The sequence below is a fragment of the Salvelinus namaycush genome, chromosome 8, assembly GCF_016432855.1.
Source record: "Salvelinus namaycush isolate Seneca chromosome 8, SaNama_1.0, whole genome shotgun sequence".
In the NCBI taxonomy this organism is placed as follows: Eukaryota; Metazoa; Chordata; class Actinopteri; order Salmoniformes; family Salmonidae; genus Salvelinus; species Salvelinus namaycush.
Window position 1 is genome coordinate 6,756,120 of NC_052314.1, and position 18,637 is coordinate 6,774,756.

At 44.2% G+C, this 18,637-nt stretch overlaps 1 protein-coding gene across 1 annotated transcript in view; it reads left to right on the forward strand.

The window, feature by feature from the left end:
* LOC120051682 (leucine-rich repeat extensin-like protein 2) overlaps positions 1 to 18,637 on the forward strand; it is a 129,344-nt gene that overhangs the window by 33,557 nt on the left and 77,150 nt on the right. Inside the window, exons 3-5 of the mRNA XM_038998573.1 lie at positions 8,776 to 8,833; positions 13,031 to 13,103; positions 17,519 to 17,622. Coding sequence (XP_038854501.1) covers positions 8,776 to 8,833; positions 13,031 to 13,103; positions 17,519 to 17,622 — 235 coding nt within the window. The remainder of the gene's footprint in view (positions 1 to 8,775; positions 8,834 to 13,030; positions 13,104 to 17,518; positions 17,623 to 18,637) is intronic.

Below are 18,637 nucleotides of genomic sequence, written 5' to 3' on the forward strand. Positions count from 1 at the left end.
CCGCGGTCAAACGACCACCCCTCATCACTGTCAAACGCTCCCTAAAACACTTCTGCGAGCAGGCCTTTCTAATCGACCTGGCCCGGGTACCCTGGAAGGATATTGACCTCATCCCGTCAGTTGAGGATGCCTGGTCATTCTTTAAAAGTTACTTCCTCACCATATTAGACAAGCATGCTCCGTTCAAAAAATGCAGAACTAAGAACAGATATAGCCCTTGGTTCACTCCAGACCTGACTGCCCTCGACCAGCACAAAAACATCCTGTGGCGAACTGCAATAGCATCGAAGAGCCCCCGCGATATGCAACTGTTCAGGGTAGTCAGGAACCAATACACGCAGTCAGTCAGGAAAGCAAAGGCCAGCTTTTTCAAGCAGAAATTTGCATCCTGTAGCTCTAACTCCAAAAAGTTCTGGGATACTGTAAAGTCCATGGAGAACAAGAGCACCTCCTCCCAGCTGCCCACTGCACTGAGGCTAGGTAACACGGTCACCACCGATAAATCCGTGATAATCGAAAACTTCAACAAGCATTTCTCAATGGCTGGCCATGCCTTCCTCCTGGCGACTCCAACCTTGGCCAACAGCCCCGCCCCCCCCGCTGCTACTCGCCCAAGCCTCCCCAGCTTCTCCTTTACCCAAATCCAGATAGCAGATGTTCTGAAAGAGCTGGAAAACCTGGACCCATACAAATCAGCTGGGCTTGACAATCTGGACCCCCTATTTCTGAAACTGTCCGCCGCCATTGTCGCACCCCCTATTACCAGCCTGTTCAACCTCTCCTTCGTATCATCTGAGATCCCCAAGGATTGGAAAGCTGCCGCGGTCATCCCCCTCTTCAAAGGGGGAGACACCCTGGACCCAAACTGTTACAGACCTATATCCATCCTGCCCTGCCTATCTAAGGTCTTCGAAAGCCAAGTCAACAAACAGATCACTGACCATCTCGAATCCCACCGTACCTTCTCCGCTGTGCAATCCGGTTTCCGAGCCAGTCACGGGTGCACCTCAGCCACGCTCAAGGTACTAAACGATATCATAACCGCCATCGATAAAAGACAGTACTGTGCAGCCGTCTTCATCAACCTGGCCAAGGCTTTCGACTCTGTCAATCACCATATTCTTATCGGCAGACTCAGTAGCCTCGGTTTTTCTAATGACTGCCTTGCCTGGTTCACCAACTACTTTGCAGACAGAGTTCAGTGTGTCAAATCGGAGGGCATGTTGTCCGGTCCTCTGGCAGTCTCTATGGGGGTACCACAGGGCCGACTCTTTTCTCTGTATATATCAATGATGTTGCTCTTGCTGCGGGCGATTCCCTGATCCACCTCTACGCAGACAACACCATTCTGTATACTTCTGGCCCTTCCTTGGACACTGTGCTATCTAACCTCCAAACGAGCTTCAATGCCTTACAACACTCCTTCCGTGGCCTCCAACTGCTCTTAAACGCTAGTAAAACCAAATGCATGCTTTTCAACCGTTCGCTGCCTGCACCCGCACGCCCGACTAGCATCACCACCCTGGACGGTTCCGACCTAGAATATGTGGACATCTATAAGTACCTAGGTGTCTGGCTAGACTGCAAACTCTCCTTCCAGACTCATATCAAACATCTCCAATCCAAAATCAAATCTAGAGTCGGCTTTCTATTTCGCAACAAAGCCTCCTTCACTCACGCCGCCAAACTTACCCTAGTAAAACTGACTATCCTACCGATCCTCGACTTCGGCGATGTCATCTACAAAATAGCTTCCAATACTCTACTCAGCAAACTGGATGCAGTTTATCACAGTGCCATCCGTTTTGTTACTAAAGCACCTTATACGACCCACCACTGCGACCTGTATGCCCTAGTCGGCTGGCCCTCGCTACATGTTCGTCGTCAGACCCACTGGCTCCAGGTCATCTACAAGGCTATGCTAGGTAAAGTGCCGCCTTATCTCAGTTCACTGGTCACGATGGCTACACCCACCCGTAGCACGCGCTCCAGCAGGTGTATCTCACTGATCATCCCTAAAGCCAAAACCTCATTTGGACGCCTTTCCTTCCAGTTCTCTGCTGCCTGCGACTGGAACGAATTGCAAAAATCTCTGAAGTTGGAGACTTTTATCTCCCTCAACAACTTTAAACATCTGCTATCCGAGCAGCTAACTGATCGCTGCAGCTGTACATAGTCCATCGGTATATAGCCCACCCAATTTACCTACCTCACCCCCCATACTGCTTTTATTTATTTACTTTTCTGCTCTTTTGCACACCAGTATCGCTACTTGCACATGATCATCTCATGATTTATCACTCCAGTGTAATTATTCGATTTATTGCCTACCTCCTCATGCCTTTTGCACACATTATATATAGATTCTCTTTTTTTCTACCATGTTATTGACTTGTTTATTGTTTACTCCATGTGTAACTCTGTGTTGTTGTCTGTTCACACTGCTATGCTTTATCTTGGCCAGGTCGCAGTTGCAAATGAGAACTTGTTCTCAACTAGCCTACCTGGTTAAATAAAGGTGAAATAAAATAAATAGCGGCTAAGACATGCATTTCCATTGATAGGAAGGTTGGTTATCCTCCCACAATGTCACAATGGATGTATCACTAGGTTTTGATTTATTACAAGATTAAGGGTATACTGTGAAACTTTCATAAGGTCTGGGTGCCTTATATGGAATACTGTATGACAAAACCGGACTGTATTGAAAACATCAGATTTTGTTGTTGTTGTCAAGCAGTCTAATTTGCGCCTGTCTCAGTGGACTAATCCATTGAGAAGGCCACGGGGATGCCACGGTCCAAGAGTATGGGGGATCATGGCTCAGAAGCATAAGGCACATCTCTCTCCAGAATGCGCTCTCTCCTGCCATTTTGTAGGTATTCATTGTTTTGTAACTTCATTGTTTTCTATGTCTATCAATTCCCCATTACAAATATCACCAGTTGTAGACTACGTGTACTCTTAATTCTAACAGGTTTCATTTCTAATCTGCAATGTTTATTTGGTTATGGTAATTTCAGTAAGTTTTCTATCATTTATCGTTCTCGTTGTCGTTGCGGACATGTGTTTGTTTTTGTTTATTCCCTTCCCGTTTGGTCAATTTATTAATCGTCTTTTGTTTGAAACTCTCCTATCAATGTTGAGTAAGGACACGCACCTGATTACGCAGTATGACTAGTCTACCTGCCACCATAGCTTGTCACTCTGATGTTTTAACTAACCCCAGAACCACAGGAGAATTGATGTTCTAACTAACCCCAGAACCACAGGAGAATTGACGTTCTAACTAACCCCAGAACCACAGAATAATTGATGTTCTAACTAACCCCAGAACCACAGGAGAATTGATGTTCTAACTAACCCCAGAACCACAGGAGAATTGACGTTCTAACTAACCCCAGAATCACAGAATAATTGATGTTCTAACTAACCCCAGAACCACAGGAGAATTGATGTTCTAACTAACCACAGGAGAATTGATGTTCTAACTAACCCCAGAACCACAGGAGAATTGATGTTCTAACTAACCACAGGACAATTGATGTTCTAACTAACCACAGGAGAATTGATGTTCTAACTAACCACAGAACCACAGGAGAAGCACATATATTTATACCCTCTTACTAGGAGGAGTCACCTCCTTGCATATCTACATAGCCAACACATCTCTGTTGCTAGTCAGGAACTTAATTGGTTCCTCTCACTGGTGTAGTCATGGCCCCGCTTCCTGCTAGAATCGTTGTGGGCATGAAAGTACATGTGTCTAATAGGAATGTTCCTTCTCACTTCATCTGACCTCAAGCCGAATTCCTCACTCCTCCCTAACCCACGGTTGTCCTACCTTATCAGTGACTGAAACCAGACTTTTGCCCTTTGCCTCCCTCCATATGATCCATGTGATTTAACAATTACATGTTTGACAGAATGTAAACTGGTAACATGAATAAGTGTATTTCAAGCTAGAATCCAACAACCTGAACCATACGATAATTGATGTTCTAACTAACCACAGGAGAATTGACGTTCTAACTAACCCCAGAACCACAGGAGAATTGACGTTCTAACTAACCCCAGAACCACAGGAGAATTGACGTTCTAACTAACCCCAGAACCACAGGAGAATTGACGTTCTAAGTAACCCCAGAACCACAGGAGAATTGACGTTCTAACTAACCCCAGAACCACAGGAGAATTGACGTTCTAACTAACCCCAGAACCACAGCATAATTGACGTTCTAACTAACCCCAGAACCACAGGAGAATTGATGTTCTAACTAACCCCAGAACCAAAGGAGAATTGATGTTCTTACTAACCCCAGAACCACAGGAGAATTGATGTTCTAACTAACCCCAGAACCACAGGAGAATTGATGTTCTAACTAACCCCAGAACCACAGGAGAATTGATGTTCTAACTAACCCCAGAACCACATGAGAATTGACGTTCTAACTAACCCCAGAACCACAGGAGAATTGATGTTCTAACTAACCCCAGAACCACAAGAGAATTGACGTTCTAACTAACCCCAGAACCACAGGATAATTGATGTTCTAACTAACCCCAGAACCACAGGAGAATTGATGTTCTAACTAACCACAGGAGAATTGATGTTTTAACTAACCACAGGAGAATTGATGTTCTTACTAACCCCAGAACCACAGGAGAATTGATGTTCTAACTAACCCCAGAATGGTAATTTCAGTAAGTTTTCTATCATTTATCGTTCTCGTTATCGTTGCGGACATGTGTTTGTTTTTGTTTATTCCCTTCCCGTTTGGTCAATTTATTAATCGTCTTTTGTTTGAAACTCTCCTGTCAATGTTGAGTAAGGACACGCACCTGATCACGCAGTATGACTAGTCTACCTGCCACCTTAGCTTGTCACTCTGATGTTTTAACTAACCCCAGAACCACAGGAGAATTGACGTTCTAACTAACCCCAGAACCACAGGATAATTGATGTTCTAACTAACCCCAGAACCACAGGAGAATTGATGTTCTAACTAACCCCAGAACCACAGGAGAATTGATGTTCTAACTAATCCCAGAACCACAGGAGAATTGATGTTCTAACTAACCACAGGAGAATTGATGTTCTAACTAACCCAGAACCACAGGAGAATTGATGTTCTAACTAACCCCAGAACCACAGGAGAATTGATGTTCTAACTAACCCCAGAACCACAGGAGAATTGATGTTCTAACTAACCACAGGAGAATTGATGTTCTAACTAACCACAGGAGAATTGATGTTCTAACTAACCCCAGAACCACAGGATAATTGATGTTCTAACTAACCCCAGAATCACAGGAGAATTGATGTTCTAACTAACCACAGGAGAATTGATGGTCTAACTAACCACAGGAGAATTGATGTTCTAACTAACCACAGGAGAATTGATGTTCTAACTAACCCCAGAACCACAGGAGAATTGACTACCCGGAGAGACTGATAGTGACCTATCAGTGTGAACCAGTTCACAACCGGTCTGAAGACTTGAATGTCCCTCATTGGCCACCGAATGGATTGCTGTCTTACCTACAGTGCATTTGGAAAGTATTCAGACCCCTACCCTTTTTCTAAAAAAATGTTTTACATTAAAATGGATTTAAAGAAAAAATCCTCATCAATCTACACAATACCCCATAATGACAAAGCGGAAACAGGTTTTTAGACATTTTTGCAAATTCATATAAAAAAAAAACAAAAAAAAAACAGAAGTACCGTATTTGCATAAGTATTCAGGCCATTTGCTATGAAACTCAAAATTGAACTCAGGTGCATCCTGTTGGAGTCCACCTGTGGTAAATTCAATTGATTGGACATGATTTGGAAAGGCACACACCTGTCTATATAAGGTCCCACAGTTGACAGTGCATGTCAGAGCAAAAACCAAGCCATGAGGTCGAAAGAATTGTCCAAAGAGCTCCAGGACAAGATTGTGTCAAGGCACAGATCTGGGGAAGGGTACCAAAAACACAGTGGCCTCCATCATTCTTAAATGGAAGAAGTTTGGAACCACCAAGACTCTTCATAGAGCTGGCCGCCCAGCCAAACTGAACAATGGTCACTCTGACAGAGCTCCAGAGTTCCTCTGTGCAGATGAGAGAACCTTCCAGAAGGACAACCATCTCTGCAGCACTCCACCAATCAGGCCTTTATTGTAGAGTTGCCAGATGGGAACCACTCCTCAGTAAAAAGCACATGACAGCCCGCTTGGAGTTTGCCAAAAGGCACCTAAAGACTCTTAGACCATGAGAAACAAGATTCCCTGGTCTGATGAAACCAAGATTGAACTGTTTGGCCTGAATGCCAAGCGTCACGTCTGGAGGAAACCTGGCATCATCCCTACGGTGAAGCATGGTGGTGGCAGCATCATGCTGTGGGGATGTTTTTCAGCGGCAGGGACTGGGAGGGCTAGTCAGGATTGAGGGAAAGATGAACGGTGCAAAGTACAGAGATCCTTGATGAAAACCTGCTCCAGAGCGCTCAGGACCTCAGACTGGGGTGAACATTCCTTCCAACAGGACAACGATCCTAAGCACACAGCCAATACATTGCAGGTGTGGCTTCGGGACAAGTCTCAATGTCCTTGAGTGGCCCAACCAGAGCCCGGACTTGAACCCGATTGAACATCTCTGGAGAGACATCAAAATAGCTGTGCATCCAACATGACAGAGCTTGAGAGGATCTGCAGAGAAGAATGGGAGAAACTCCCCAAGTACAGGTGTGCCACTCCCCAAGAAGACTTGGGGCTGTAATCGCTGCTAAAGGTACTTCAACAAAGTACTGAGTAAAGGGTCTGAATACTTACGTAAATGTAATATTTAAGTGTTTTATTTTTAATACATTTGCAAACATTTCGAAAAACCTGTTTTTGCTTTGTCATTATGGGGTATTGTGTGTATTGTGTGTAGATTGATGAGGGAAAAAAACAATTTAATAAATTTTAGAACAGGCTGTAACGTAACAAAATGTGGAAAAAGCGTCTGAATACTTTTCAAATGCACTGTACGTAGACAAGGTAAAGAAACCAATATGTCATTGTTTGTAAATTGTGTTATCTATTCTTTTAACAGACTTGTCATTATATGAACAGGTCCAGTCAGGTTCTAGAATTTCACCAGTTCTGATTCTATGATGGTTTGTATGTACAGTATAATACAGAATGCCAGGCTTGGGCCGGGAATAGGAAGCCGTCTCTTTAACAGACAGGCGTATGGGACTGCTAAACTATAAGAATTCCTTGGGGATATTAGAGTGGGCCTACTTTGGGCTCTAGTGGTCTTAGTTCAACATCAATCACTTTAGTTGTGCGAGTGCCAGAGAGAGACAGAGAGAGAGAGAGACAGAGAGAGAGAGAGAGACAGAGAGAGAGAGAGAGACAGAGAGAGAGAGAGACAGAGAGAGAGAGAGAGACAGAGAGAGAGAGAGAGACAGAGAGAGAGAGAGAGAGAGAGAGACAGAGAGAGAGAGAGAGAGGGAGAGAGACAGAGAGAGAGAGAGACAGAGACAGAGAGAGAGACAGCGAGAGAGAGAGAGAGAGAGAGACAGAGAGAGAGACAGCGAGAGAGAGAGAGAGAGAGAGACAGCGAGAGAGAGACAGAGAGAGAGAGAATAAGACCGGGCTTGTGTGTGCCACTCTAATCTAAGAGTCATATGTTCATCATTACAGCAGTTTAACAGTACATGCTATCGTAATCTTATATGAAGAATAAATTGACGCTACAAACGAATCATCAGCACACTTTTTCCTCTGTATTGGATGTGCTCTATCTCGCGAACTTGACTGCTGGCATGCACAGGATTGTACTAACAGTGGACTAATGAACAAAATACTAGAAGATTGTATCTGCGTGAACTATCCCGGACTAAGCTGAACATGGCACTACAGTCAGATTACATTTTTTTCTACATAATTTCTCTGATGGTGACAAACCATAGAAACAGTGTCACCACTCCTCACCTTTTCTGTTTCTCTCCCCTGTCTCACCTCTGTCTCTCCTCTGTCCCTCCTCTGTCTCTCCCCTGTCCCTCCTCTGTCTCCCCTCTGTCTCCCCTCTGTCTCTCCCCTGTCTCTCCCCTGTCTCTCCTCTGTCTCTCCTCTGTCTCTCCCCTGTCTCTCCCCTGTCTCTCCTCTGTCCCTCCTCTGTCCCTCCCCTGTCTCTCCCCTGTCTCTCCTCTGTCCCTCCTCTGTCTCTCCCCTGTCTCTCCTCTGTCCCTCCCCTGTCTCTCCTCTGTCTCTCCTCTGTCTCTCCCCTGTCTCTCCTCTGTCTCTCCTCTGTCTCTCCCCTGTCTCTCCCCTGTCTCTCCTCTGTCCCTCCTCTGTCTCTCCCCTGTCTCCCCTCTGTCTCCCCTCTGTCTCTCCTCTGTCCCTCCCCTGTCTCTCCTCTGTCTCTCCTCTGTCTCTCCCCTGTCTCTCCTCTGTCTCTCCTCTGTCTCTCCTCTGTCTCTCCTCTGTCCCTCCTCTGTCTCTCCTCTGTCTCTCCCCTGTCTCTCCTCTGTCCCTCCCCTGTCTCTCCTCTGTCTCTCCCCTGTCCCTCCTCTGTCCCTCCTCTGTCTCTCCTCTGTCTCTCCTCTGTCCCTCCCCTGTCTCTCCTCTGTCCCTCCTCTGTCTCTCCTCTGTCTCTCCTCTGTCCCTCCTCTGTCTCTCCTCTGTCTCTCCTCTGTCCCTCCTCTGTCTCTCCTCTGTCCCTCCTCTGTCTCTCCTCTGTCCCTCCTCTGTCTCTCCTCTGTCTCTCCCCTGTCGCTCCTCTGTCCCTCCTCTACAGGCTGCAGCTGATTGATGACCTGACGTATGAAGATGTCAAGAAATGCTACAGGGGCTCGGTGAGTCGTTTTTACTGTGTCCAGATTCCACTGTTTTGTTATAGTGTTTCTACCCACTGGAATGTTACGTCGGTTCCCTGGGAAACATGAATTAATGATGTATGAATGTTACGCCGGTTCCCTGGGAAACATGAAGTAATGATGTATGAATGTTACGTCGGTTCCCTGGGAAACATGAAGTAATGATGCATGAATGTTACGTCGGTTCCCTGGGAAACATGAAGTAATGATGCATGAATGTTACGTCGGTTCCCTGGGAAACATGAAGTAATGATGCATGAAGTGGTACTTGAAATGTAACACTGAAATACTGTCTTTACAAGGTTGTAGACACGACATGGTATTTTGTCATATCAATGGACTGAGTCCAAGTTATATAACATGGTTACAGTAAATTCAGCAGTCCACAGAATATTGTATGCAGGTCATATAGGTATGAGTTTTAGGATGTTTATTATTATGTGAGGTTGTCTAGTCAAAGCTTCACCTACTGACACAGAGTCAACAGTAAATGACAACTTGAGCTCTGAATGGATCACATCATATGACTTATGATTTAAATAGACTTCTACCCACGCACACACACGCACACACACACATACAGTACAAGTTAAAAGTTTGGACACGTACTCATTCAACAGGTTTTTCTTTATTTTTACAATTTTTCTATATTGTAGAATATTAGGGAAGACATCAAAACTATGAAATAACACATATGGAATCATGTAGTAACCAAAAAAGTGTTAAACAAATCTAAATATATTTTATATTTGAGATTCTTCAAAGTAGCCAGCCTTTGTCTTAATGACATTCTCTCAACCAGCTTCACCTGGAATGCTTTTCCAACAGTTTTGAAGGAGTTCCCACATTTTCTGAGCACTTGTTGGCTGCTTTTCTTTCACTCTGTGGTCCAATTCATCCCAAACCATCTCAATTGGGTTGAGGTCAGGTGATTGTGGAGGCTAGGTCATCTGATGCAGCACTCTCCTTCTTGGTCAAATAGCCCTTACACAGCCTGGAGGTGTGTTTTGGGTCATTGTCCTGTTGAAAAGCTAATTATAGTCCCACTAAGCGCAAACCAGATGGGATGGCGTATCGCTGCAGAATGCTGTGGTAGCCATGCTGGTGACATGTGCATTGAATTCTAAATAAATCACAGACAGCGTCACCAGCAAAGCACCCCCACACCATCACACCTCCTCCTCCATGTTTCTTGGTGGGAACCACACGTGTCACGATTGTTGTTGTATGAATCGGACCAAGGTGCAGCGTGGAATGGTTTCATCATCTTTATTCGAGTGAAACGCACAGAAAACAATAAAGAGCAAAACGAACGTGAAGCTATGCAGTGCACACAAGCAACAATACATAAACAAGATCCCACAACCACAGTGGGGAAACGGCTGCCTAAATATGATCCCCAATCAGAGACAACGATAGACAGCTGCCTCTGATTGGGAACCATACCAGGCCAACATAGAAATACAAAAACTAGAGTACCCACCCTAGTCACACCCTGACCTAACCAAAATAGAGAATAAAAAGGCTCTCTAAGGTCAGGGTGTGACAACATGCAAGAGATCATCTGTTTACCTACTCTGCGTCTCACAAAGACAAGGCGGTTGGAACCAAAAATATCAAATTTGGACTCATCAGACCAAAGGACATATTTCCACGAGTCTTGCTCTTGTTTCTTGGCCCAAGCAAGTCTCTTCTTATTATTAGTAGTGGTTTCTTTGTAGCAATTCGACCATGAAGGCTTGATTCACGCAGTCTCCTCTGAACAGTTCAGGTGAGATGTGTCTGTTACTTGAACTCTGTGAGGTGCAATCTGAGGTGCAGTTAATTGCCGATTTCTGAGGCTGGTAACTCTAATGAACTTATCCTCTGCAGCAGAGGTAACTCTGGGTCTTCCTTTCCTGTGGCGGTCCTCATGAGAGCCAGTTTCATCATAGCGCTTGATGGTTTTTGCGACTGCACTTGCGACCGCATTGACTGACCTTCATGTCTTAAAGTAATGATGAACGTTCGTTTCCCTTTGCTTATTTGAGCTGTTCTTGCCATTGTATGGACTTGGTCTTTTACCAAATAGGGATATCTTCTGTATACCACCCCTACCTTGTCACAACACAACTGATTGGCTCAAACACATTAAGAAGGAAAGAAATTCCACAAATGTACTTTTAACAAGGCACACCTGTTAATTGAAATGCATTCCAGGTGAATACCTCATGAATCTGGTTGAGAGAATACCAAGAGTGTGCAAAGCTGTCATCAAAGCAAAGGGTGGCGACTTTGAGGAATCTCAAATATAAAATATATTTCGATTTGTTTAACACTTTTTTTGTTTAGTACATGATTCCATGTGTTATTTCATAGTTTTTATGTCTTTGCTATTATTCTACAATGTAGAAAATAGTAAAAATAAAGAAAAAACCTTGAATGAGTACAGTACCCGTCAAACTTTTGACTTGTACTGTACGTACACACACACACACACACCATATGACTTATTATTTAAATAGCCTTCTCACAGTCTTATACCACACAACCACACACACACACACACACGCACAAACACACATGCACACACACCCACACACACACAGGGCTATTTATCACATGGAAATCACCCACAGACGTTTCCAGCAAAGGAGTTACTGTCTCTGTCTAGCCTCCATTATAACCAAGGCTGAGTGCCTAGCCACAGAGTTTCTTAACCCATAGACGCAACATCGCAAGACTTCCTGAAACGCTTGCGAAACAGACCAAGCAGACCAGAGTTTGGTGTTTGAGGAATCAATGAGAGAAGTGAAAAACTATTCTTTAGTTGTTCATTTGATCGAAATCTAAAGACCCAACCTAGATCCGAACCAAAATGTCTGAAGTAGAACATGTTATTACTACAACCTCGTGAAAGTGACAACCTGACACGTTTTCATTTTTTGTAAAAAAACAACAACTTTATATCGAAGGAGTGCCTTTGATTTGACAGCCTTCACATGCGCAGTTCGACACGAGGCGACCGTTAGCCCCGATGACGTGTTTCTACTCATGAGCTTAGCTAGCCAACGTCGCCTACAAATGTGATCTGGAATTTCTATTGGAGAAACTGTTTTGGCCTATCTTCATTTCATACTGTACTGTCTTTGGTCAAGCCTCAATTATAACTCAGGCTGAGACACAGAAGGGATTGTCTGTCACACCACTACAGAGTACAGAGAAGGGAAGGGAGCACTGTTAGATGTTACACAGGAAGAGATCAGGTCACAACACAGTGTGACACAGGAAGTGTGTCTGAGTTAGAACACAACACAGTGTGACACAGGAAGTGTGTCTGAGTTAGAACACAACACAGTGTGACACAGGAAGTGTGTCTGAGTTAGAACACAACACAGTGTGACACAGGAAGTGTGTCTGAGTTAGAACACAACACAGTGTGACACAGGAAGTGTGTCTGAGTTAGAACACAACACAGTGTGACAGGATTCTGTTTGGGAGAAGTAAAACAGTGAGTGGACATTTTCTGAAAAGAACCTCACCCACCTCCCGTCTCACCCCATCTCACCCCTGTCTCCCCCATCTTACCCCTGTCTCCACCCTGTCTCACCCCGTTCTCCTCCATCTTACCCCTGTCTCCCCCTGTCTCACCCCTTTGTCCTCCATCTTACCCCTGTCTCCTCAATCTTACCCCTGTCTCACCCCTTTCTCCTCCATCTTATTCTTGTCTCCCCCCTGTCTCACCCCTTTGTCCTCCATCTTACCCCTGTCTCCTCAATCTTACCCCTGTCTCACCCCTTTCTCCTCCATCTTATTCTTGTCTCCCCCTTGTCTCACCCCCATCTCCTCCATCGTACCCCTGTCTCCCCGTCTTACCCCTGTCTCTCCCCTATCTCACCCCGTCTCCTCCATCGTACCCCTGTCCCCCCGTCTCACCCCCGTCTCCTCCATCTTATCCCTGTCTCCCCCCTGTCTCACCCCGTCTCCTCCATTGTACCCCTGTCCCCCCGTCTTACCCCTGTCTCCTCCATCGTACCCCTGTCTCACCCCCATCTCCTCCATCGTACCCCTCTCTCACCCCTGTCTCCTCCATCTTATTCCTGTCTCCCCCCTGTCTCACCCTGTCTCACCCCCATCTCCATCTTACCCCTGTCTCCTCCATCTTACCCCCGTCTTACCCCTGTCTCCCCCTAACAGACCGTCAGCAAGTACAACTCCCAGTACCACAAGCTGTTCCAGAGCGTCCCCAAGGAGGAGATCCTTATGAAAGGTAGGTCAAGGAGACTATCCATTCCTCCAATATCCAATACTACTGTACGTCTATGATGCAACAAGCTCTCACAGTCTCATGTCAGAATTAGACATTCATCCGTGTTTCTCAAACGTCAAATTTTGAAGTTGTTCCAAACATCAAATTTCGAAATGTCTTGTTACTCTACATGTCTGTATCGTTCAAGGTTAAGTTTAGGCATTCATTCTGAATTCTTAAGGTTTGGCGTTAACTCCGAATTCTTAAGGTTAGGCATGAACTCAGAATAGTTAAGGTAAGAGTTAAGGTTTGGGATAGGCTTTAAACAAAAATGTAAAAAACTACATTGTATCGTTGACTTTGAACATGCAACCTTTGGAACAAGAGGCAGATGCTTTTGCCTTTCCACCATCGCCGTACACAAAACCAAAGCCCACTTAAAGGTAACAGCGCTCACTGTTTCCCCTAGTGGCCGGTTTCCACATCATCTCCCGACGTCCTCAGACATGGAAGGACGTTGAATACTGACTTGTATCACAGGTGACCTGGCTGCCCGTGGGCTAGCAGTAACACACCCGGCTTAGAAAGGTCACGACTGGGGGTTCAATTCCCAGCTCCAACCCTTCAATCTGTTTCTCCCACCTATCTGTATCACCTCTGTCATGTCATACTTATTTCAAAATATATTAGAAAAAAATTATGCATGTCATTTTCAGTGATTTGTTCATTTAATTTTACCAAAATAATGTACATCTTAATATGTTGCTCAAAATGTAAGTACCTGTATCTTTCATTAAGGTTAACAAAAGAGAGACAATAAAGGGATTGAACTCATTGGAGTTCTTTGGTTTTAATCTCCTTGGATTTCCTAGCTTGCCAAGTGACTCTGTTTTTAGAGGATTGTGGGTAATTCAAAAATGTTTAGACTTCATGATTCTTTCACACAATATTGTATAGATGTTTGAAGAAAGAAAAGTATATTTCTATATTAGTATTAGGCAGCGTGTCGTGCCATGAGGTGTAATGGATCGTGATAAACAGCTATCAAAACCGTCAGGCAAATTGACGTTCAATGAGCACAACACCTATTCTCACATTTATGATTGTCAGTGGAAAGTGCAAAATCCTCATTTCTTGCAGGTCAACATCCAGTTACTGCTGGTACTTTGAACGCTGTGCTTGACAATGCCTGCCAAAACGGTATAGATTGGCAAATTATCAAATACATAACAATGTTAAACATTAAGACACCAGACAAAGGGATTTAATTCTGCATTAGACAGGATTCAAAAGCATCATCATGATGATGTTTAGAAGCTTTAGAGAGAGGAAACAGCATCAAAAGAGAAGGTATATAATTCTGCACTAGACAGGACTCCCCCAAAAAATATATAGTGTTTTCAACCTTTTCTGCTAATGTTCCCAGTCCACCCGATTAAGTGTTACATATTTCCAAACATCTCAGGAGGATGTGTTTCAATAATAAGTTAAGGTTTTCATTTCCTTTGAGTTGGTGGCAGCTCAGTTGCCATTTGTTTTTGGGTGTTACAAAGCACTTCATTTTAACAGTGTACTGTCTATGATCCAATATCTATACTAGCACACTACTGAACATTGAATGCTTCATACTAATTGGTGGACCATCTGGCTTGGATGTGAATGTGTGTGTGGGACATGTGTGAGGAAAATAGTCCAAGGAGAAACATTTTGAATTAGGGGTGTTAATCTGCACTTAGTTTGAATAGAGGGTTTGCTCCACTCCAATGTGCAGAGGTTGATTGTACAGTACACTAAGCTAGGTCCTGTATAGCTACAATACAATGATTGAGATATATTCATCTTTAATTGCAACACCTACTTTTATGTAATATGGACATTAAAACCACGCCAAACTTGCTAGTCACTAAAACTCATTTAAAAAGGTAGGTTACATGTCAATTTGGATTTATGTGATTTGAGCCTGACTCAATCAATTCCCTTTTTCATTTCAAATCACTTTCAGGAGTCTGTTGGGAGCAGGAGGCTTCACAGCGTTCAGGCTTCACAGTGTTCAGGCTTCACAGTATTCAGGCTTCAGTGTTCAGGCTTCACAGTATTCAGGCTTCAGTGTTCAGGCTCCTCAGTGTTCAGGCTCCTCAGTGTTCAGGCTTCACAGTATTCAGGCTTCACAGTGTTCAGGCTCCTCAGTGTTCAGGCTCCTCAGTGTTCAGGCTTCACAGCGTTCAGGCTTCACAGTATTCAGGCTTCAGTGTTCAGGCTCCTCAGTGTTCAGGCTTCACTGTATTCAGGCTTCAGTGTTCAGGCTCCTCAGTGTTCAGGCTCCTCAGTGTTCAGGCTCCTCAGTGTTCAGGCTTCACAGTGTTCAGGCTCCTCAGTGTTCAGGCTCCTCAGTGTTCAGGCTTCACAGCGTTCAGGCTTCACAGTATTCAGGCTTCAGTGTTCAGGCTCCTCAGTGTTCAGGCTCCTCAGTGTTCAGGCTCCTCAGTGTTCAGGCTCCTCAGTGTTCAGGCTCCTCAGTGTTCAGGCTCCTCAGTGTTCAGGCTTCACAGTGTTCAGGCTCCTCAGTGTTCAGGCTTCACAGTGTTCAGGCTCCTCAGTGTTCAGGCTTCACAGCGTTCAGGCTTCCCAGTATTCAGGCTTCACAACACTCAGGCTTCAGCGTAGGCTTGGGCGAAATACCATTTATACCGCATACCAGGGTATTTCAAAATGCACTATATACTCTATATATTAGGTAATTTCAGCCACACCCGTAGCTGACAGGTGTATAAAATCGAGCACACAGCTATGCAATCTCTATAGACAAACCTTGGCAGTAGAAGGGACCGTACTGAAGAGCTCAGTGACTTTCAACATACCACCGTCATAGGATGCCACCTTTCCAACAAGTCAGGTCATCAAATATCTGCCCTGCTAGAGCTGTCCCGGTCAACTGTAAGTGCTGTTATTGTGAAATGGAAACGTCTAGGAACAACAACGGCTCAGTCGTGAAGTGGTACGCCACACAAGCTCACAGAACGGGACCGCCGAGTGCTGAAGCGCGTAGTGCGTAAAAATCATCTGTCCTCGGTTGCAACACTCACTACCGAGTTCCAAACTGCCTCTGGAAGCAACATCAGCACAAGAACTGTTAGTCGGGAGCTTCATGAAATGGGTTTCCATGGCCGAGCAGCCGCACACAAGCCTAAGATCACCATGTGCAATGCCAAGTGTCAACTGGAGTGGTGTAAAGCTCGCCACCATTGGACTCTGGAGCAATGGAAACACGTGCTCTGAAGTGATGAATCACGCTTCACTATCTGTCAGTCTCCCTCCATCTTCCTTAATCCCTCTTTAATTCTCTCTCTCTTTCTCTTTTGTTACCCCCCTCTCTACCCCCTCCCCCCCTCTCTCTCCAACCCTCCCTCTCACTCTCCACCTGTCTGGGCAACCCTGTACCAGCCTGCTGCATTTAGCTGGAAATTAGTCATTACGACACAGATCATCTTTTTAGGCTCTTTTTGTTTTGGTTATGAGTCATGTCTTGTGACGTTGGTTCATACTCTGTGGTAGAATAGAATCGAGTTTATTTGTTCTTGGTCATTTTATAATTTGTTGTTTGGGTGTCTAAAGATCTATTTGTTAGTATGTGTATGCCCTGAAGAAAATATTTTTGGGATTATGAAAATGACATACCGATATTGTAAATTGAGTTATGTTTTTTTATATTAATGGAAATCATCACCAAACAACAGTGTTCATATCCCTTTCCTTCAGTGTGTAGGTTTGAAGCCAACTCGTATACAGTCAGTGTACAAAACATTAGGAACACCTTCCTAATATTGCTGCAACCCCTGTTGCCCTCAGAACACTCAATTCGTCGGGTCATGAACTCTACAAGGTGTCAAAAGCATTCCACAGTGCTGCTGGCACATGTCGACTCCAATGTTTCCCACAGTTGTGTCAAGTTGGCTGGATGTCCTCTGGGTGGTGGACCATTCTTGATATACAGGGAAACTGTTGAGCGTGAAAAACCCAGCAGTGTTGCAGTTCTTGACACTCTCAAACCGATGTGCCTGGCACCTACTACCATACTCCGTTCAAAGGCACTTAAATATTTTGTCTTGTCCATTCACCTTCTGAATGGCACACATACACAATCCATGTCTCAATTGTCTCAAGGTTTTAAAATCCTTCTTTAACTTGTCTCCTCCCCATTAATCTACACTGATTTGAAATGGATATAACAGGTGACTTCAATAAGGGATGATAGCTTTCACCTGGATTCACCTGGTCAATCTGTCATGTGAAGACACTCAGCCATGTTTTGTATTCCCGAGGCTATTCTCCAGCTCTGTGCTTCCTCCCTCTGGTGTGTTAAATGAAATAGATCAGTATTATAATGCTCTATCTCTATGGTAATTCCATATCTTATGGTGTCTTTTTCCCATTCCCAGTGTATTCCTGCGCTCTCCTCCGAGACATCCTACTTCAGGGCCGCCTCTACATCTCCCGCAACTGGCTGTGTTTCTATGCCAACCTCTTTGGGAAGGACATCAAGGTGAGTGGTGATGTTCCAGTGAGAATTGCAACTGCCCTCAGCCTTGACACAAAATGGCTTCTTTCCTCTAACAATGAAAAGATGGGAGTAGACTTATCATCGAGTAACAACACTTGTCGGTACGATCATTTCAGTTGATAACAGGTTTTCTTTCTGGGCTTCACCTCCATGTTTTCCATTGACTCATTCAAGATAAACGGATGTGTCTCTGTTCACTTGCTGAAGGTTTCTCTCTTTTGAATAGAGAATAAAGATGTCTGATGGAGCCTCGGCACTTAACAACCTGAACACAAAAGACATTCAAATGAATGTCACTGCATGTAGGTCTTCTCTTTATTGTATTGTACCCTCTTAGAATAAAAGGTGCTATCTAGAACCTAAAAGGGTACTCCAATGGGGACAGCCGTATAACCTTTTTAATGTCAAGTTGAGCTGGGAATTGTGTCTTACAAGGGAAATGTTCAACAGGAGATATGCCGTGTGTTTGATGCAGGTATTCAAATACAGTACAATAAAGTGACGCGGTAGCCAGGTTATTCATTGAACAGCAAACTGTTTTACGAGATTTTGACTTCATTTACAGTTAGGGAAATTCAGTTGAGACCCAATTTCCTTATTTACAAATCATTACTTTCATGACATCTGGGAATACAACATAAAAGGTCGGAGCAAAGTGAAGTTAAGGTCTGAATAATACAATCGTTGGTCACGTACACAGTCGAGTGTTAAAAGGTGTTCAAGAGGAAAGGATATTTGGAACTAATTGACTTATTTCAAATGCGTATCCAGATCAAAGTTTAGGCCTATGCTTTTCAATGACATATTATTTCTATTCTATTACTATGAATAACGTAATTCTATTGAATTGATAACTACCTAACTTGAGTATGGTTACTCTATTCTCATGGTCTTCCTGACCAATGGTCTTCCTGATCAATAACCAGCCAGTTATTTGAAGTGTCTGAAGTGAAAGCACATGCAGTGTCAACTCACCCTGAAACCCCAGCTAGTTATC